The sequence below is a fragment of the Antrostomus carolinensis genome, unplaced genomic scaffold, assembly GCF_000700745.2.
Source record: "Antrostomus carolinensis isolate BGI_N321 unplaced genomic scaffold, ASM70074v2 scaffold4760, whole genome shotgun sequence".
NCBI classification, from domain to species: domain Eukaryota; kingdom Metazoa; phylum Chordata; class Aves; order Caprimulgiformes; family Caprimulgidae; genus Antrostomus; species Antrostomus carolinensis.
In genome coordinates, this window is record NW_010288938.1 from 1,022 (window position 1) to 22,878 (window position 21,857).

A 21,857-nucleotide genomic window follows, 5' to 3' on the forward strand; every position below is an offset into this window, starting at 1 on the left:
TGTGCATGCTCACATTGTGGGACTGGAGCTTCCTCTATCTGCAAGAAACTGCAAACTTCCTGTCAAAGGAAGATAGTTACTAAATATTTTTGTGCACTTCTGATTCATGCATGAAACAGATATTTATCAGGCAATCCATTTATCTCCCTCAGCACTGCTTATGGTATTTTCTCTTTAAATGGGTTTTTTGTGCAATAATTTTATCTTGCTTAATTTTTGTATGTGTTTCACTTTTATAGGAGACTTGCGTGACTCTGCATTACCTTTGTTGAACTTGCCTAGGTAAAGTAGTATTGTCTGGTTCCCATATATGTGTAATCACATTGCACAAAAAGTATAAACAAAACCTAGTATAACTGTAAAATAATTTAAAGTGTTTTTTTCTTTCAATGTTTTCCTGCACCAGATTACTGCCTTTCTCTCTGAACTTCCTTATGGGTTTTAAATAAAACAAGTTCTCATAATGAAAGTGTTGTTCTGAGGCATTGGATTCCTCTTGGAATACTGCCATGCACTGAATTCTCATTTGTCCACTAACTCTGCAGCTGGACTCTGGAATTTCTCTGAAGAGATATTCCATGAGGAACTTCAATTCTGTAAGGAAGTCCTAAGCAAAAACAAAAAGCCCCCAGAATTATACTGTCTAATGAAAGTTAGTGACTTGTGTCTTAATTCCAGTATAACATCTTCCCTTTTTCAGCTGCTTCCTGTTCTCTTTTAGCCTTTTGGTCTGCCACTCCCCAATCCCACATTTAAATTATGAAGTCCTTCCCCCACTTTTAAAACTTTACCAAAAGTAAAAATCAGTACCAGTTATAACACCCTTGTGCTATAACTGCCTTTTGGGAAAGAATGAAGTAAAGTAACTCCAAGTTTGCTGTCACTTCATGTAAAAAATTAATTCTTTAATATTATATCTGTATATTGGTATTTATACCAGAACTCCTCAAAGCTTTAATAATCATGCACAGTTACTTACTCAAGCTAAATTTACTGGTGCATCCACTGATAAATGTGATTTAAATAGGTTAGGGAGCTTTTAGATGTAGGTGCTGCTATACTTTATTGGAATAGTGGATCAAGTATTGATTGTTCTTTCCCTTCTTGCAAGCAGCAAAGAAAAATGCAAGTAACTTTCTTGCTGGAGCATAGCATCATCTGCTCCATTTCTAAAGTCTTTTAGAACTTCCAGTGGTAAGAGGGATGCTGGAAGCCCATAGTCAGAAACTACCAAAACCTTTATTGTAACACTGGTTCTACATATCTCAGGTTCACTGTGAAATGTGTTCTTTTAGAGCTGAAGTTACATGGGACAGTGATAAATGCCAGTAACGTCCTGTTCTTTGCTTTTAAATCTGCCATATTGTTGCCTTCAATAAATCTGTGGCTTGTAATGCGTTCATGCGTGTGGCTAGAAGTAGTATGTTTTCAGGAGAGGCCTTTGTATGACTTCACATGCTTAATCTGCTTTTTGTGATTTAATTTTATCAAGCAGCTGATAGATCTATTTCAAAGTAATCTAATGTATAAATGTTCCTTCAGTGCTGAAGGTGATGCTATCAAAGTTTATGTGAGGGTACGTCCTCCTTCAGAGGGAACTGTGTTAACCGACGGAGATCAAAGCTTGTGTTTATCTGTTCTTTCATCAAATACCATCCGTCTGCATTCGAAGCCTGAGCCAAAGATCTTTACTTTTGATTATGTTGCAAACATGGAAACAACACAGGTAATAACTTCCCAAATCTCGTAACAGTATTGCAATCTTTCGCCCAAATGTTGACAACTGCTACACTAAACCTTTCTAAAGGTATAATGCCTTGGGTCTTACTTTTTCAGTGGTCAGACTGGTAATATGTCCTTATATTGTAGAAATGTTGCACTAAATTCTGCTCTCTAATAGTTTTAATGTATTTTTTTAACCGTTAATTTCTTTAATTAATGTTTACATTAAAATTAGAGCTTCTTTGTAAATGTTACAGTAACACCATAGACAGAAAATAATCCCCCCTGTTGAGACAAACCTATAAAAATAGCTGGCAGTCAGTAGCTAATATTAAAGATGTGATTTATATATTAGGAAATTATGAGTTTATATTCTATTTTTATATTTTCTTACACATTTACCTTTTAAACAGATGAATTGTTCATCTGGGACAGGTAATACTAGAAGGAAAAGTCTTCAATTTAATTTTTATAATATTGTGTTTGAAATTTTGAACATAATTTTAATTCCTCTAAGACTCCAATTCCATTTAACTTAGGTTTAGAAAAACCAAAACCTCCCAAAAAAACCCCACCCACTGTAGGCTGTTATTTGTAGCTAGGCTCTTCTTGCAGGTCTAAGAGAAATAATTGAAAATAGATGAGGCTAAAGAGTTGTGCAGATTTGTGGAATATGCCACTGTACAGTGGCAAATGTTGAAAGTTAACTAGATTTGATGAGGGCCCCAGGCTCAGCTTTGACCTACTGATGGTATGAGCCACATAATGTAATCAAAAACACTGGACCAAAACTACTGTAATTTATATTTGAAAGCTGTTACTATCACACTGCTTTATTATTTTTCTTTCAGTTATCAATAAGGAATAACTTTTTTTTTTAAAGGAGTGTTTTATGTCACAAAGACTTAGGATGTATTGTTTTGCTGTGAGAACTCCAGTGTTGATGATGTATCTCTAGCCTTAAGGAATGCATCCATTTTATATGTTCTAATGTTATGGCATAGAAAACACTGGCAGAAGAGATACTTAAATGACTGGTGCCAAGTGCCTTCTCTTTACCCCAGGAGTCAGTGTTCTCAAGTGTGGCCAAAAATATTGTGGAATCTTGTATGAATGGCTACAATGGAACCATCTTTGCATAGTGAGTAATTTAATGGTATTTCAAAGCCATTGCAACACTTGAAGAGATTGTGTGAATAAGTAGCTGTGGTTTTAAGTGCCAGAGTCTGCTTAATATTACAGTAAGCTTTGAAAGTGCTTCCTTCGTGCAGCACAACATGAGGAGTGTTCCTGCAATATTGAAGGGTACTTCTTGGTCTTCTTCTGGAGGAATCTGTTTGTAGGTGCTTCTAATTCTTAAGGCCAATAACATGGATTGTAATCTCATTTCAGTTTTGCTATTGTTTGTCTAAGAATTAGAAGTTTTATTGTAATGTTAAAGAGAAAGCTAGTTGTTTTCAATATGTCCGTAGTAAAATGAAATGAAAGTTGCTTTAACTTTATATTTGGCCAGCTCAACTCTTCAGTGAGTCCTAGATGCCTGTGGGAGAAGTCATGAATAATAATTTTAACTTTCAAAATGTTTTGAAGGTAGAAATATATCCATGACTAGTAGCATGAAGATCATTATATTAACTCTTAATATTTTTTCATTTTGAAAACTGAGTAAACACTTGGTCAAAAATGCTACCTTGAAGGACTGATCTAACCAAAGCCTTACTGGGTCTTTTAGCCTAGCACAGCATTTGCAAAACTGTGAAGGGAAGTCTACTTTGTTACAATATACAAATGTATAAAAATGAAGTGAACTTGCCCTGAAGTTTCTCTAGCATGATTAATAACCACTGTTAAAAAAAAGATATATTCAACTTAAAAGTATTTTCCTAATTTTGGGTTTATGTATGCTACTGAGTGACACAAAACCCAAAAGACTGAGCCAAAAATCAGTTTAATGTATATATTTTAAAGCCTTTATTTTTATGCTAAGTTCCACTATTTTCCTTTCCAGCAGAAATAAGGAAGAAAATGGTGGGTGGTAGGGGAGGGAAAAGGTGATTTATCTAACAGAATTTCATGGTCAAATTTGCTGTTGTCTTTTTATGCCTTTTTAGCTGATTGATTTCTCAGCTTGCCTCTGTCTTTTCTTATCCTCAGCTTAGAAAAATTTATTTTTTCATTTTGTGAGTTCACAGTTCAAGCTTTGAGTTCTCCTTAAAATATACAGATTAATTTAAAAATTCAGAGCCAGAATAAAACTTTATCTTTTTTTTTTATGTTTATTGTTAGTGGCCAGACTGGGTCAGGAAAAACCTTTACTATGATGGGTAAGTGCATGAGAGAGCTTAATCTTTCAGTGATTTCTTAATGGTTTTTTTGTCTTGAGTTGAAATGTCACCTTGCTCAAACACCAGGGATCATTTAGATTTTTGTCTTCCTACAGATAACTTTAAGGTTTAAGACAGTATGTAGCGCTCAGTGCAATTGTTCTTGCTTAATATCAAAAGACTGAAGTATAGGTACTCTTATCTTTTTGAAGATGTAATTTTGTTTGTTTTTAACAGGAGAGAAGCTTTTCAATTAAATCAAACACTTAGTAAATTTTCTCCAAAATTAGTATTCTGCTGGTTTCCCTGTTTGGCTGATATCCCTTGTATGTGTAGAAAAGTATTCTAGTATACAGGATTCTTCTGTATTAAAATACAGTGAGATTTTCAAAATAACTGCTTCCTACCCAACTAGGAATTTAAGAACTATGTATATGAAAGGATCCCCTTGTAATCTTGTTCTTCATACAGTGGTGATTTTAAATGCATTAATATTGTACTTGGCATTAGAAAGTTACTGAAATAACCCAACCAATTTGACTGACATGTTTTGGAGGAGCACATAGAAATTAACTAAACATGGGAACAAATCCACCCCATCTTTGGTTCTTCAAATCAAGGTTAAGGTAGCTGTAGTGACATACCTGCACGTCTGTACTTGTTTTCTATGGAAGTCCAAGTAGTTTATACTATTTTAGACTTAGGAAACCTATGAACAGGTAAAATAAACTTTCACAAGCACTGTTTAGACTACATATAATTCTGATTATGGAATAGTTTCTTAGATCTTGGAAGCTGATGTTATTGAATTTCTTCTGTGGTTTTGCCATAAACTGACTGAAACCTGGTTGCTGAAATCTTCTGTAATGATATCTTTGATATAATTAATATCAAATATTAATGATAATGATATTAATGAGTAATACTCAATTACTCTTGAGTAGTACTAATAAATTATTTTTTTTAATTAAAAATCTCTTTAGGACCATCTGATTCTGATAATTTCACTCACAGTCTCAGAGGTGTAATTCCACGGAGCTTTGAATACTTATTTTTTCTAATTGAACGTGAAAAAGAAAAGGTACATTTATTTTATACTTACTGCAGTGGAAGTAATGTTGTATGTTTAAGATTAGCTAAGGCTGTTTGGTAAGCCGGGGATGTAGCAGTTAAGTTTCCAGGATTATTGCCATCTTGCATCAGATTTATTAATAAGAAATGCTTGAATCTAGTACTCTACTAAATTATAGACACAAATGTGCTTATAGTTTGAGTCTAAAAATGCATCTGGGTTTCTGGATGTTGGTTGTTATCTGGTGATCAGAAATGTATTGTGTGCAGAAAATATATGCAAACTAGTAGCTTTAGATATGTGTAAAATGAGACTTGCTGCCAAACAATGTCAGACTTTGAGATCTATTTATAGTGTAAATTACTGTGTTTTTCAGGCTGGCAGTGGAAAGAGTTTTCTCTGCAAATGTTCATTTATTGAAATCTACAATGAACAGATATTTGACTTGCTAGATTCTGCTTCAGCTGGACTCTTTCTCAGAGAACACATCAAGAAGGGAGTCTTTGTTGATGGTGCTGTTGAACAGGTGTTGTCATCTGCTGCTGAAGCATACCAGGTATTTTTTTTGTCACTTTTTAATGTTTGGCCTATTTATCTTTATGCTTATTTAGTAAATGTTCCTCTTTGATTAAAGCACATATTTTTTGCATACTGTCTTTGACACCCTCTTCCCCTATCTCCGTCCTCCCAAAAACAGTGTAAAAAGCTGTTTCTAGGCATTACTTCCTGACTATCCCACATATGTAAGAAATCACACAGTTCTGGAGTTTGGAATATATGAATTGCAATTACAGTAATCTTTCCATGCTTGCCCTACACATCTCTGAAATAGCAACAGAAAATGTCTCCTGCTAATCAGGCAGCATGTGTGTTACAGAAGTTGTCATGTTTATTCCTCCATGAATGAGACAAATACACATAGTACTTCAGTGACTTCAAATATGTTTTTCCTCGTGTACTGCTAACACACACCAGTGTTGGCTGTGTTATGCTTTCAGACAGCAATGGCACTCCTGTAGGAAAGAACTGAATGTTACAATTAGTGTTTTTATTAAGCTTGACTGTACTATATTTTTTCACATTTAAAATACTGCTATTGGAAAAAAGTAAAATAAATCTTTTGTCCTTGAGATTTTTTGAAAGCTGTTGCCCTGAAATACGGTTACTACTGTTTATGGCACCTGTATGTAACTGCCAGGTACAGTCTGATGTACTAGTTGATGTCTTTCTCGTGCGCAGGTATTAACTATGGGCTGGAGAAACCGTCGTGTAGCATCCACCTCGATGAACAGAGAATCCTCAAGATCACATGCAGTTTTCACTATCACAGTGGAATCCATGGAGAAAAACAATGAAATTGTTAACATTCGATCTTCCCTGCTCAACCTGGTAGACTTGGCAGGATCTGAGAGGCAGAAAGACACCCATACAGAAGGACTGAGGTTAAAGGTTAGTTCTGTAATATCTGTGGCATCTTTCTCCATTCAGGTGTACTGCCCTGTTCCATCCACCAAAACTGTTCACTTTTGTTCTTTTCTGTGTTTTTGTTTTATTGGTTTTTTGTTTGTTTGTTTTTTCAGGAAGCAGGTAACATAAATCGATCACTAAGTTGCCTAGGCCAAGTAATCACAGCACTTGTTGATGTGGGTAATGGAAAACAGAGACACGTTTGTTACCGGGATTCCAAGCTCACTTTTCTGTTACGGGTAATACATATCCTCTAGGTTTTATATGGTAATTGAGGTGTAGAAAAAAATATTTGTTTGGTTTGGGTTTTTTACTCTAAAAAGCTGAACCTGGGTACAATAAAAATTTGTTTTAATATTGGGCTGGTAGAAGAATGCTTGAAAAATATCTTTTTACCTAAACAGACTTCCAGTCAATTTATTGCTGTTAACTGAAGACCAGAAATGTATTCGTGCTTGTAATCTCTTTTTACATATTTACAAGCTTTAAAGAAAAAGCAATATATGCTTTTGTCCATATAATTTGGGAAATACTGTGTATCACAATGTAATATTTAGATATATGTTGAAACATTTGACAGCTTTTCTAGAATTAGCCTATGTGTGCTTAGTGTTGGTATGATGTTAAGAATTTGATAAACTTAGTTTCCTACCTGAGACCTTATGGGCTCTTTTCAAGACAAACAGAAGACAAAGATGGAAGCAAAGACTTATTGGATACCAGCACTCACCAAAATTCTGTGAATATTATCTGTATTATATTTTTGCATTATAATATAGTACTTGTACATAATACAATATTTGTGTTACAACACAGTATTGTTTTGATCACAGCAAATTTTCCCAATAATTCTGTCCCTGTTCCATGTATATCTTAACATCATGAACCTCAAGGATTATGTTCTTCCAGTGTAACCCAAAATACATAGAAACTGGAAAAGAATTGCAAATATGAGCTGTTACTTAAGTGTTTTTTTTCTTTAGATGGTTGTACTGCAAAGAAGTCCACAAACATGACCTTCTAATGCCATTGAGGCTTGTGGACTATTTGGTAGTAGTAGGCTTTGAATCCTAGGTATAACTGATGCCTTCTCCAGAGACTTGAGAATTACTTGTCTAACAGCACGGAGGTATTTGAAGACATGCATGTAAAAGAGAGGTTCTTCTTACATCCTTGGGCAAGAATCTGTAGTTTTGTGATTTTGTTTGTTTAGCAATTGCTGCCAGAAGATAGATTGGAATAAACAACAGGCTAGATGATGTTCAGAATAATGTGAATACCAATCTACTAATGACCAAGATTAAAGTGAAATATCTAGTTTATTCCCTGATTTTTTTCTCTCTGTTTTGGGGTTTTTTTTTTTTCCTCCCTGCTGTTCAAGTGTAACAAATGCTTCAAATTGTTGATTAGTAATATTAGAATCAGGGTTTTGGAAATCTAAATAAAGTCTCTATTTACAGTCACATCCTGTATACCCATGTTTGAAATAAAATTTCAGACACTTAAGTAGCATGGAGGTTTGTTAAATAAAATCCCTTCTGCAGTTTGTTCAAAGTGATACAAAGTAGGTCTTAGGTGATGGCTTCCTGCTATAGCCAAAACCAGGCAAATAAAGGTAACTCCTATGTTTTTATATAGGATTCCCTTGGTGGTAATGCAAAAACATGCATAATCGCAAATGTTCATCCAGGATCCAGGTGTTTTGGTGAAACACTGTCCACCCTTAATTTTGCTCAGAGAGCAAAGTTGATTAAAAATAAGGTAAGAGTTATTCAGTGTTTTTATTATTGCCACAAAAATTTCTTATCACTTAAACTGCACATCTGCAAACAGGATAGCTTCACTGAGTTACTCTTGTGTGTTCACTAATTTAAATGACTATAACTTATTTTAACATCCTAAATTTGCTTTCCTAAATGTTTATCACCAATTATTTTTGAAATGAACTTGTTTGCTTTTGATTATGAGGAGAGTACAACAGGTAAGGGTTAGGTAATGGCTGATAACATTGGAAAAAGTAAGTAATTTTGTGCTAAAAATAAAAGCTGTCATTAAAGAAATTAGACTGAAGAGTATTTCAGTGCATCTAGCTTTTATATATGCTAATTCCCAAAATGTAATTTCTCATGAATGGATTTTAAAAGTATGTTGGCATCTGTCTGGAAACTACTGCTTTTGATGTATACTGCTTAGCCTCGTTGTTCAAAAAGCTCCAGAGAAAACTCTGGAAAACATCAAATTTTTTAACCAATATTCTTAGCTGAGGTGCAGCCTCCTGATTTTTCTCAGTAAATTTGGAAAACATCAAATTTTTTTAACCAATATTCTTAGCTAAGGTGCAGCCTCCTGATTTTTCTCAGTAAATTGAACATGGTTTTCCCATGAGTCCTTCCTTTCCTAAGGTGGAAAAGTTCTCAGTAGTTTTGTTGTTTTCCAGTCTTTGACTTTTCTTCTATCCTACAAAATAAGATTTTTTTATTTGTACCTCTTCCTGATTTTCTCTTAACATATTTATGAAAGGCTGTGGTAAATGAAGACATGCAAGGAAATGTAAGCCAACTGCAAGCTGAGGTCAAGAAGTTGAAAGAGCAGCTTGCTCAGCTTACTTCAGTGCCATCTATGCATGATATTTCTGTATCACAAGGTAAGAGTTGGGGATGAGGGGAGAGAGAACTTGCTACAATTTTAGCCTAGAGTGCTGGATGGAGCCTTAAGTTCATTCATTAAGTTTCTGAACGATTAGTATTTTTGTAGGGACTGATCTACAGAGGTTGCATGTCTTACGGATCCCATTGCCTCTATTTGTATCTAATGTTTTGCAGAAGCTATTGATGTGATTTATTTACTTCCTCTCATAAGTCTGTGTACAGGACTATGTTTCTATTATAGAATACCTAGAATGCTCCTCCAGTTTGTAAGATGTATGCTGCCTCCTTTAAGTAATCAAAAGTTTACACATGATTGCTTGTACATTTAGGTTGGAGGGAAGGCACTAAGGTGTTGATAGTGCCTATTGAGTCTGCATTCTTCTTAAGGTCAGGATGGGATTTTTTTCCCCCTCACCCCTTACCCTGTTCTCCTTCAGGAAGATCCTAAGAAGGATCTAGGGTCCTTTCAATAGAAGATCAGTTTCAGTGTAAGATGGTAATGGGGTTTTTATCAATATGTAATTCTTTTCTTCCAGTAGCTTATCTCTACACCACTGTATCTGCAATATAGATCCCAGCATAGCTTTCTACTATGTGTACTTCTTGCTGAAGCACACTACCTTATAATGTTTAATCACAAGGTAGTAAACTAATTCTTATTAGTTTAACTCTTTACTGTGATCCTGAGTCAACTCTTCCCTGACCCAGCCAAGAAATAAAAGATACAACAATAGAAGTTACTACAGGAGCTGGAAAGACTTGTCTAATACAAAGCATCTGTGGTTGAGTTTTCCTAAGGGGAAATTATTCTCTGTGAGCATACAGGTTTAACCAGTAAAAACAAATCCATGATTATGTGGGACACTGAATCACTGTCCATTAATACATGAATATTGTCCCAGGGCTCGAAAGTGTTGTTAGGCTTGTGACAGAGTTCTGAGGGAAAGCGAATGATGGTGCTTAAACACTGAAAAGAGGTTTTATGCAGAACATAATGTACTAGAGCTGTGTTTAGTCTATGCAGTTAAGCCATGTTTGTAATACTCAATCACACAAACATGAAATATGCTTACTAGCTACTTTAAAAAATGGTGGCATTTTTTAATGTATTAAATTACAATAGGATAGTTATTATGCACCTAGATACTATGGTGATTAGTATTCTATAAATAAGTAGTCTCGCCTGCATGAGGATATTCAGGAAAGCTATTTTGAACTAATTTATGAAGTGGATTACTTAAAGCCCTTTAATCCCTGGTGTGGACACTTTCCTTCCAGATTAAATCACTAATTGTCCACTTAATTCACGCTTATTTTCCTGAATTTCCTTCTCATAAACCAGTTAGTCCACTTTTAATATGTACAAACTGTAATAATAATGCTAATAATGGCTTAGTGTTATCAAATTAATTTCAGAGGCTGTTTGCGTTCTATAGATATACTCGGCTGAACACACAGATTCTTTTATTTTAATAAGTTACTCGTAAAGCTGTTTAATGCTTGAACTACTTTGTTAATTATACAATTATGTTTATTTACTCTGTTCTTTATCGGCCCTTGCAGGTGACTAAGAATTACAGTCTAAAAATCTTTGCTCTGAGTATGGCGCATATCTTAGAGGAATTATATTGTTTGAATAATTTATTTAAATTTTCTTTACACAACTGCCACATTATGTATTGAGGAAAACCTGGTTAACTGGTATTTTAATAAATATGGCATTTGCTTCTTTGACTTTACGCTACAGGTGCTCTTGAAAAAGGGAAGAACAACATAAATTACATGAACAACTTCCTTGAAGCAATGCTGTTCTGGGAGAAATCGGAAGCTGAAAAGAAGGTAAGAAAGCACTAATATTTCTAAGTGCATTCTGTGTACTATCTGATGAGCACATATTGAAACTGACTCTCTTTGTGATTTTTCTTTGTTTCTGAATAAAAGCACTCTGTCCAGGGATGATAAGGCTTGGTAATAAACAAACTAGTCAAATGACATTTAGGAGAAAATCTTTTGAATTCAGGCAAGCCATAGGATAGTTTTCATTGTATGTTTAGTTTTAGGGTCTGTTTTTTTTTAATTTGGATTTTCCAATGAAAAATTTGAACAGAACAACAAACTTCTGTTTTACTTTATTTTGGGTGTATCTTTGAGTGTTTGCATCAACAGTGTTTTTTGAAGCAAACCTCCCAGTCATCCCCATTTTATTGTGCTTTGGTTTTGATTAATGTCATGATGCAGTGCTGAATCATCTAAAATCAATTTTCTTGGAAAAAGGTGAACTGAAACAGGCACTCTAGGGGTGCATCTGATGTGCTTGATTGAATACTTAGTCTACAGGATCATATTGAAGCTTCTAAAGAATGTTTTTGCAATATAGTGTGTAACTTGGCTCCTTGTCATGAGCTGTTGCTCTCTATAGATCTCCTCCAAATGAATGATAGTCTGTGTATTCACAGAATTGTTAACTGAGTTTTGAATGATTTGTGTGTGTGTGTGTGATATGTGCGCCTTAAAAATTCATCTGGTGTAACTGTCACTTTTCCACCAATCTCTGTACGTATTTTTATAAGAATTTATTGGAAAAAATTGCTCAACTAGAAGATCTATGTGCCAAGAAGGAGAAATTTATTCAGTCCAATAAAATGATAGTTAAATTCCGAGAAGACCACATTGTTCGCTTGGAGAGATTACACAAAGAGGCTGGTGGAAGTTTATTGCCAAAAGAGCAAGATGATCTCCTCAGTGAATTGAGGGAGGAATTGCAGATACTCAGAGAACAGGTAAGTCTTTAGTTTTTTCCTTTCTAGAACAATTTTCTTTGTGAGAATAGCTCACATGTTGGGGTTCTGTGATGCATGGATACAGACTTTTTAGGAAAGACAGGCAGAAAAAAAATGGATGGCTGCTGGGTCCCTTTATAGAAGCATCTCAAATCATGGAGTTTCCCTTTGGAAAGGGGCAATGGGTGGGTGTAGAGCTTGTGAGTTTGCATAGGAGGAGAGGATAGTAAGGGTGATATCATGGTGGGAGCTTGCTACAAGCCACCTGATCTCAGTTAGGTAGAGGACTAAGTGTCCCTTAAGCAACTCAAAGAAGTCTCCACAAATCCTCGTTCTTAAGGGAGACTTTAACCTCCATGACATCTGTTGGAAGGGAAAGACAGCTGGATGCAAGTAATACAGCAGATTTCTGAAGGGTAACAACACAGATGCTAGATAGGGCAATCGGGGATAATGCTGTTTCGGAGCTGTCTGAGGGAGGCAAGTAGCAAAGTACATACCTAAGGCTTCAAGGAGAGGAGGCTTCAGGTTATTCAGGTGTCTGATAGATGTGGTATCATTTGTGAGGCAGTTTTGAAGAGCAAAGAAGCTCAAGAAGGAAGTCAGATCTTTAAAAACAACTTCCTCCAAGCAGAAGTAGGAAAAAGGAGTAGATGTATTAGACCAGCCCCGAAGTGAAGCGGGGAGGGGGGGAAGTACAGAAGTCAAGACAGTCATTAAAGGACTATAGAAACGTTACTATGGCATGCAGGGACAGTGCTAAGATAGTGAAAGCTCAAAATTGAAACTGAAAACAGATATCAAGAAGGACAGGGAACTGCTGGAGAGAGTCCAGCACAGAGCCACCAAGATGATGAAGGGAGTGGAGCATCTCCCTTATGAGGAAAGGCTGAGGGAGCTGGGGCTCTTTAGCTTGGAGAAGAGGAGACTGAGGGGAGACCTCATTAATGTTTACAAATATGTTAAGGGCAAATGTCATGAGGATGGAGCCAGGCTCTTCTCAGTGATGCCCAGTGGTAGGACAAGGGGCAATGGGTGTGAGCTGGAACACAGGAGGTTCTGCTTAAACTTGAGAAGAAACTTCTTTACAGTGAGGGTGACAGAGCCCTGGAACAGGCTGCCCAGGGAGGGTGTGGAGTCTCCTTCTCTGGAGACATTCGAGACCCGCCTGGACGCCTTCCTGTGTGATCTCATTTAGGTTCCTGCTCTGGCAGGGGGATGGGACTGGATGATCTTTCGAGGTCCTTTCCAATCCCCAACGTTCTGTGATATCAAGAGCAAGAAAAACTTCTACTGCTTTACTGCCAGTAAAAGAATGAACACATAAAATATAAACCCACTGTCTTTTGAGAACAGATTCCAAGGGAGTAAGAAAACTAACAAAAAAAAGGACAGTTTTAACCACTGTAAGCAATACCTCTTTTTTTTTTTCTCTTTCTATTACAATTTAATGCTTATTAAAGGTAGTAGAGCAACAGGTAGTTATGTATAGCATTGTCTGGAAAATTAAAACTGATGAATAAAATGCTGCTTATCCCAGATGGAACAACACCCACGAATTGCAAAGTATGCCATGGAGAACCATAACCTCAGAGAGGAGAATAAAAGACTTCGCTCTTTGCAGTCAGTTAAAAAGGCCCAAGAAATTGATTCTCTGACCATCGCAGAACTAGAAAAAGCTTTTTTGGAAGCTGCAGCCACAGAGAAAAATGCTGGAGGTAAAAATATGCTAATTTTTTCAGCTAGATAAGCTTACTGTATTTCTGTTGTGTGCAGTGTAGTGTTGAAAATGGTCTCTGTCTTGATGTATTTTTGCCTTCAAAGTGATACCTGAAGACTGATAAAACAGGTTTACTTCATTTTATTCATGTTAGCCTTCAAGCAAATACAGCAATAGCGAATTTAGGTTCTTGTGCATCTTGTGAACACCATCCATAATCTCATTTTGTTATCCGTAATAGTTATGAAGACTGCAGTAATACTAATTATTCTACTGGTTTCCACGTGGACTGTTGCTAATACCCATTTTCTTCAATCTCAGTTGCTGCTGTGATGTTCACAAGCCTACAAATACTTTCACTTTAGTAAAATTTACAATATTTGAGCCACTTTGATTTCAGATGGTGTATGTTTGTTCTTTAGGTCATCATTTATATTCTACCACCATATCAGTGGAAAGCAACTCCCTGGCATCCATTGAAAAGCTGAAAGCACGCCTGCTACAGACTCAAAGTGAACTGGCAAGTTCAAAACAAGAATATGAAGAATTCAAAGAGCTAACCAAGTGAGACAAAACAGTATAGAAATGTCTTTACATGTCTTTAAATAATTACTTGTATTGATTTTTAAAAGTTAGTCTCAGGTCATGAGTATACAGTCGTAAGTATGTGCTTTGCATGTAAGAGGGCCAGGTTAAGAAAAATGGCATGCACACAGAACATGTTCCTGTTGAACTCAGTTACTCTCAGCTTAGGAAACAACCATGATACAGTCTGAAGGCACATCTGCACTGTTGCAGATTTCTTTGTCTTTCTGGAAGATCTTTCTTATGCTAAGATGCAAAACAATGCTTCATAACACGCAGGAGATAATCACACCCTAGAATTCTGATAGTCCCCTGCTTAATGGGATGGAGAGTTTGGCTTAGTTTTCATGTTAAACAAGTATTTTTCAGTAACTTAAATGTTACAGATGGAAGCAGTGACGAGAACAAAGTGTTAATAGGTTTTGGGGTGGTGTTTTGGGGCTTTTTGTTTTTTTGTTTTAGTGTAATAATAGTTTTTAACATAACCTCTTTAAGATTGTAAGTTCGAGTCACCATAAATCCAGCACCCCAGAAAATTTTGGCTAACCTGTTGGTTAATTTTTTGTCTCCACTTCAAAGATTTTTAAGAATAGCGCTATCTTGAGACATATTATTGGAACAGAGATTTAATTCAAATTAGAGCAAAGTCATGGTGTCAATAGTTCATTCATGTCTTATTTGCTTTGGCATCTAAACATAAGAGTCTAGTTTGTCCTTACTAATGTAGGAAAGAATTTACTATAATTATTCTCCTTGAGGGCAGCACAAGATAATGTGAAAGGCCTAAGTAACACCTTCAGTGTGTGTGTGTGTATATTCATATGCAAGTGAATAATACACAGCTTAACTTTATCAACCCCATTTCTGAAAAATTCAGGCCCAGCTACTGGAGATAGAAGAAAAACAATTGCATTTCCAGCAAATGTAATGTAAACCTGGAAGGCAGAAAGGACACAATTTTTTCAAAAAATTAAATTTTATTTTTAGCTTGTACCTAACATTGTTGCTTTTTGTTGATTTCAGTGAATCTAGAGTGTAATTCTAGAAGCACTGGGCACAAGATATTTCCATTTTTGCCTCCCCACCTCTTTTTTTATTTTTGTGAAGTAACATTGTAATGTCCTTTTTGCTCATTCAAGCAATTGTACAAATCTGTATTTTTATTCTCTTAGGTTTGTGTAGCAAAACATATGAACTTTATAAATCATAATGTTCCTCTCTACTAAGTTTATCAATTCAGCAATCCATCTGTTATCCTGTATCATTATTTACAATGGTTTATTTATATCTTCATATATTAATTACTTTATTTTCCTGTGTATTTGATGTATTCCTATTTTGTGTATTCCATATTTTGTGTGTGTTTTAGAATCATAGAATGGTTTGGGTTGGAAGGGACCTTAAAGATCATCTAGTTCCAACCCCCAAAGTCTTGTTTTCTTGATAGTGTGTATACATTTTTGTTATCAATTACTGACATTTTCTTAGTGGAGTGCAGTCAAGCAGAAGTGTGCTGTTGAGCCTCTGGATTCACCTCTGGATTTCACTAAATTTTAAACTTGTTTCCAGTGGATACTTAAGTTGACATTCAAGTGTAGCTGTATCCTGTAACTGAATAAGTGGAGTAAAACCGAACAACTTCACAAAATCAATGTGTGCTAATTTGTCTGTTGTCCAAGAGCAGTCAGAACTAAAGTTCTACTCTGGTCCATAAATTTTGTTGCAAGTGCTAAAAATATAAGGGAAAGTGATAGCATTAAACTGCCAAAAGATGAAATAGTGTATTTCCTGTTGTCTGTAGTCTGTCACCCTACAATTATGTCAGTAAGGCCAACTATCACAGTAACAGCATGTAGCTCTGCAAAATACCTCATGAAAACTATTCCTAAATTTCTGCTCATCTGCTGGATTTCAGTTGAAGTACTCTTAGAGGGCAAAATAATCTTAACAGAGCAGCACTTCCAAAAAAAAAAAAAATCTTTAAAGGATTTTCTTTAATCCTGGCAAGCACCAGTTCAGACTTCTCATATAAAACTGGATAACATTTTTTTTTTTAAAGCTTAAAAACTTATTGGTATGGGTGATACCACTTTCTCATAAAAGGAATTGCAGAGCGCTCAGCTTATTTCTTACCGTGTAATGGATTTTTTCTGACACGTTTAGTTATCCATCTGCTTGCTTCATTATGCAAGCACAAATAAGCTTCTTAGCTTTTTTTTTTTTTTTTTTTTTTTTTTGGTAATACAGCAATGATAGCTTTCTTCTCAAAATAATGTATTTCAATGTTTGGGCAAGAGTTCAGCTTCAGTTTGCTGGTTGGCAATACTGCAGCTATACTTACTGATGGGAGGGCATGCTGATGGAGTGGTTTTGACAGTAGTAAAATACTTCCTAAACAGGAAAAAGCATATGGAACTGGAATCAGAGCTTCAATCCCTTCAGAAAGTAAACCAACATCTTGAAAACATTCTGGAGGCAACCAAAGCACACAAGCGCCGAGAAGTCTCTCAGTTACATAAGCTACACAGAGAAACTCTGAAGGTATGAGAATAAGTTTATTTTAAAACCACATATACTTACTCCTGAGTTGTGTGAGAACATAGACTTTAATTTATATGATCCCTTAACCTAGTTGGTGTCCTGGCTTGTAATCCATATATGATACACCAGACACGCTGCTTTTTTGTTCTGAAATACTGAATGACTGCTACCGTAATCTGAGAAAGTGGAGTGGTTTAGAACTAACCACTCTGAGCATTTTGTTTCATTATTCTGCTTATAGAACTATGAAATACAACACCAGACAAAGTCTTAATTCATTTTTACAGTTACTGCTTTGTAATCTTTGTAACAGAACATAACCACTCCAACAAAAGCTTACCAGCTGAGGTCTCGCCTAGTGCCACGAGTAAGCCCAGACATCTTAGACTATCATTCTGAAGATTTTCAGTGTTCCGAAGAGATGATGGATAACATTTTGAAAGAGCCAGTTCCCCCAGAGATGAACGAGCAAGCATGTGAGGCCATTGCTGAGGAGCTCAAACTGGCACAGGTGAATGTTGGGAAAAAAAACCTAAAGTCTGTATGTAACTTTATAATAAAGTGGGTTTGGGCATGAAACACTTCACCTCCACCAAGTGTATTTTAATTTGCGTGTGAAACTGAAGCTCTTGATGAATACTTAAGGCTTCACTAAACAGTTCTCTGATTGTACATTGTACTTAAGAGGATTTACAATGAAAATATTGACTGGGGTTTAAGAGTTGAAAATTCATAGAATCATAGAATGGTTTGGGTTGGAAGGGCCCTTAAAGATCACCCAGTTCCACCCCCCCTGCCATCAGCAGGGACACCTTCCCCTAGACCAGGTTGCTCAAAGTCTCATCCAGCCTGGCCTGGAACACTTCCAGGGAGGGGGCATCCACAACTTCCTTGGGCAACCTGGGCCAGTGTCTGACCACCCTCACAGTGAAGCATTTCTGCCTAATATCTACTCTAAACCTCCCCTCTTTCAGCTTAAACCCATTTCCCCTTGTTTTCTCATTAATTGCCCTTATGAAAAGTCCCTCCCCAGATATATAGGACATTTAAACTTTTGCTATTTTAACCTTATAACTTGTTTCAGAGGAAACTTCTTTTTAAGTCTCTGGTGTCAGCTACATTTGGAACAATACCCAAGCTTATTATATAATACTGCATTATTTGAACAAGCCTGCCAAATAATGCTTGCCCATCATTATACCTTAATTGTCTTATATCTTTCCTAAAGGTCAGGGAAGGTCTTTTCTCACTAGAAGAGTGCTGCAATGTTCTCTAAACTACTCTCTAGAAGCTGGAACTTTACAGTGCATGTAAAACCCTGGCACAACAGCCAAAACCCCTCTTTGATACTTACCATAGCGCAGAGATCCTGTAAGGAATTTAGCTAGTATGTATTTTGAATAATTTCTTTTTAAAGCCTTTTTTCTCCAACATAAACGTGTGTCTGAAAACTAAGTGTTTATTGGAGTCAGTCCTTGAATTCCCCAATGGATTTTCTTGTGTTCTGGCAGTTTAGTTAGCAGTAGGAGAAGTCAGCTACTTAAGGTACCAGCCTATTTTTGAATGTTCTGTTTTCATCAAAAAGAATAGTGGTTGCCACTTTTTTATTTAATATGCACAGACTGCCATTTGGCATGTGAGAATAACTGGGAGATGGGTGTTCTAATTTTGAGTGTCTGTTGTGTCACAGGAGCAACTGAGCACAATGCAGACAAAGCTGGATGAAGAGGAAAGCAAGAATATAAAACTCCAGCAGCATATTAATAAACTGGAGCATCATTCTGCACAAATACAGGAGGTGAGAGAACAATAATACAGGGCCCTGTGTAAGTGTGTATATATAACAAGGTGACATCTACCACACTCATACTGCTGTGTCATTTAGTGAAGTCTGCAATGTTACTCGCATTTTGACTTTTAAAAAATTTACATAGCATCATGGCTCAGGGCTGTGTGGGAAGACAAAGACTTCATTTAATGTAACACTGCAGGTTTGGGGAGGTTTTTTTGGTTTTGTTGTTTTAAATGTTGTGATTCTGAGCCTGCTTGATCTGGAACTGAAATATAAGCAAATAGACATTCCAGATCAACTTCATGATTTCTAGGAAACATAAGAGAGTCATAAGGGAGTTTTAAATTTTGGAATGCTGAAAATACTACTTGCCTCAGCTAGAACTGAACTGAAACATCTTTACTCTATAAAATATTTACAAGTCTTCCTTAATCACTAGGTTGGATGTAACAGAAAAGGAAATGAGGCCTGTATTCTTCTCAGATCAGTCTCATTTCTGATAACTCTGTTTTAAAGTAGGTCTTGGCTCCAAAGCCACGGGTCGCTTTTAAATTAACTTTTTAGATAACGTAATGCCTTCAGTTATATACAAATATTTTCTTGGCCTATGGATTTCAGATTCACCAAACATCAAATATAAAGAAAAATGCATCTTGTATTTGTAATCAGCTGATGAAATGCTCTAATATGTTATTATTGTTACAACTTTGTGACTTAGCCACTCCTACATTTCCTTCTATTTAAAAATTTTACTTCTCTTCTCAAGCTTCTTTCATCTGAGAGGAATGACTGGAGTAAAGAGCGCCAGGAGCTCCTTGAACAGACAAAATCACTTGAAAAGCAATTGCAAGACAGTCAAAGCAAGACTGATAGTAAGTTTATGTAAGACTGAAATTCCATATGAAGTTTTGAGGTGTCTTGATGGTTTGAATCAACAATAGCTCATGCTGAGTAACTATTTGAATTCAAGATGTTAGTCTGGTTTGATATCTTTTTTTAAAGAAAAAATATCTGATACTTGCAGAATAGCTTTTCTTTGCCCGGTCTTGCACAGCATACAATATTGAAAAATGTTCTGTGTTCACTATGAATGTGAAAGGAGTACAGGATACAGTATTTTGGGGGGAGGGGGAATTAATAATAAAGGGAAAATCTATCGATCTATGGAAATGCAGTGATATTATCTGGACTGTTTTTGCTTCTGCTTGTACCCTTTAGTTCTTAAAGCCAATGTTTCATTGACCTTTTCCATGTATAAATCCTTTTTGTGTGTCACCTTCAAGGTTAATTCCACTGAAAATGTGTAAAGTTTTGTGAGACATTCCCAGGATGCTTTGCAGTGTTACATGTCCTGTATCTAGTACAGGTTTCCAAATAACATGTGAAATATTTGTTTGGTTTTTGACAGTACTGAAAAGTGAAGTCTATGACTTGCGCATTGTCCTGCAGTCTGCAGACAAGGAGCTGTCAGCTGTAAAATTGGAATATGGTGCCTTTAGGGAAAAGCAAGAAAAAGAAATGAGCCAGCTTTCTGGCAGACACATGGATGTCCAGTTCCAGCTGGACAGCGTCAGGTATGTTGGCAGTTTGGTAAAATGCCTTAACCTCCCTTCTGAATGCATCCAATGGTTTAGTTCTTCTTTTGTGCATAAGAATTTGCACTTTACATCTGTTTTTTAAAGTTGCTATTTTGTGTTTGTCCTTTGCTTATTCTTTTGCTATATTCTTGTCATGCCTATTTCAGAGCCATGAGGTGGAATGTGGTAAAATTAGCAAAAAGAAAATGAAATGAGGCTTCCTTAATTTTGGTTTGCCTACAGCATTTTCCCATTAAGTAGGATATACCTATAAGCTCATTGATCTCCAAAGGTTAAAGTAGCTGAAGAAGCATAGTTTGTTTGGGTTGGGTTTTTTTTCCAATTTAGTCTTAAAAATTAACTGTTACTTCTCAGTCTGGTCACATGAAGCAGGTGACGTAATGATGCTGCTCTAAACATACAAGCAGAAAGAAACCATAAAAATTAACTGAAGTTTGACTATTGAAGCCTGAAAAGCTCACTATGTTGCATTCAATAATTGCCATTATTATTGGGAGATGAAAATCGGTGAGGTCTTTAATCATTAGTGTGACATAGTTATGTTGGGTTTTGTTGGTTTTTGTTTGTTTTGATGGGATTTGGTTTCATGGTTTGTTTTGGTGGGTTTTTCTTTTTCTTTCCTGGAAAGCTTAACTATGTTATTGCATTATAGTAGGTCATATCTGAGCTGATTTCATTTCTTGAGTGATGCATTGTGAGACTGGGAACTTGGAACTGAAATTAAATGTTGTGGTTTCATTGATGCTTTCTGTGTTAGTACAGTAGAAGTACTGACTTTCTGAAGGGTATTCTTTCTATAGGCTCTCGATTAATAACATGATTCATAACACTTGTCTAGCATCTCTTTTACCCCTCTTTTCTTTTCACTTTTGTGAAAAATAAAATGAAATAAGTTTTCAGGGCAATAATTTAGAGGGAAATAACCCAGAGTTGGCAGAATATATAAAGATCTTATATGGGATAAATAACCCAGATATCAGCTAAGCAGAATCATTCTAGCAGAGTCTTTTGTCCAACAACTGGCTAAAAAAAAAAAAAGCAGGTGAACACCATTATCAAGACACAGTGACTGAAACTTCCATAGAATTTTGTGAGAAGTATTTCAAGGAGTCAAAGAGTATTCTGCCTTCTCTGCCAATGCCACTTAAATTTCCTGTGCCCTTCATAAATTTGGGGGTTCTGATTTATTTTTTTTTAAATGTCATTTATGTCACTCCTCTCTAAAAGGACTGTGCTCTGTATATTATCTGAAGATTATAAACCACAAATGATTGGAGTATTTTTATAATGGAACAAACCCTTATCTTAATATTATGGGTGAGTTGGTTTGTTTGTGTTTTATAAAGGCTAGAACATGAAAAGATTCTTGAAGAAAAAGCAAGCCTGCAGGATGACTATGACAATTTGCAGGAAGTAGCAAAGTTTGAGACAGATCAACTGAAGCAACAACTTGAAGACAGAAAACAAGAAGCAGAAGCAATGAAAACTGAACTTTGTGTAAGACAGTCAAGGCTTTTGAAATATCTTATTATACAATTATATAGCCAGATTGTTTCATTCTTGTTATTGTGACACTGATAATAGATTACACAGTAATAATAGGTTTCC

The 21,857-nt window shown here is 35.9% G+C and overlaps 1 protein-coding gene across 1 annotated transcript in view; it reads left to right on the forward strand.

Moving 5' to 3' along the window:
* Positions 1-239: 239 nt before the first annotated feature.
* Positions 240-21,857, forward strand: part of KIF15 (kinesin family member 15) — a gene marked incomplete at its 5' end in the record, with an annotated part of 35,226 nt that continues 13,608 nt past the window's right edge. Inside the window, 20 exons of the mRNA XM_010168190.2 lie at positions 240-282; positions 1,543-1,726; positions 2,787-2,863; positions 4,009-4,046; positions 5,030-5,127; positions 5,495-5,674; positions 6,358-6,567; positions 6,699-6,824; positions 8,224-8,346; positions 9,106-9,229; positions 10,981-11,072; positions 11,804-12,013; positions 13,554-13,731; positions 14,156-14,297; positions 16,718-16,859; positions 17,173-17,370; positions 18,550-18,657; positions 19,418-19,523; positions 20,060-20,225; positions 21,596-21,746. Of these exons, the coding sequence (XP_010166492.2) occupies positions 240-282; positions 1,543-1,726; positions 2,787-2,863; positions 4,009-4,046; positions 5,030-5,127; positions 5,495-5,674; positions 6,358-6,567; positions 6,699-6,824; positions 8,224-8,346; positions 9,106-9,229; positions 10,981-11,072; positions 11,804-12,013; positions 13,554-13,731; positions 14,156-14,297; positions 16,718-16,859; positions 17,173-17,370; positions 18,550-18,657; positions 19,418-19,523; positions 20,060-20,225; positions 21,596-21,746 (2,696 nt within the window). The remainder of the gene's footprint in view (positions 283-1,542; positions 1,727-2,786; positions 2,864-4,008; positions 4,047-5,029; positions 5,128-5,494; positions 5,675-6,357; positions 6,568-6,698; positions 6,825-8,223; positions 8,347-9,105; positions 9,230-10,980; positions 11,073-11,803; positions 12,014-13,553; positions 13,732-14,155; positions 14,298-16,717; positions 16,860-17,172; positions 17,371-18,549; positions 18,658-19,417; positions 19,524-20,059; positions 20,226-21,595; positions 21,747-21,857) is intronic.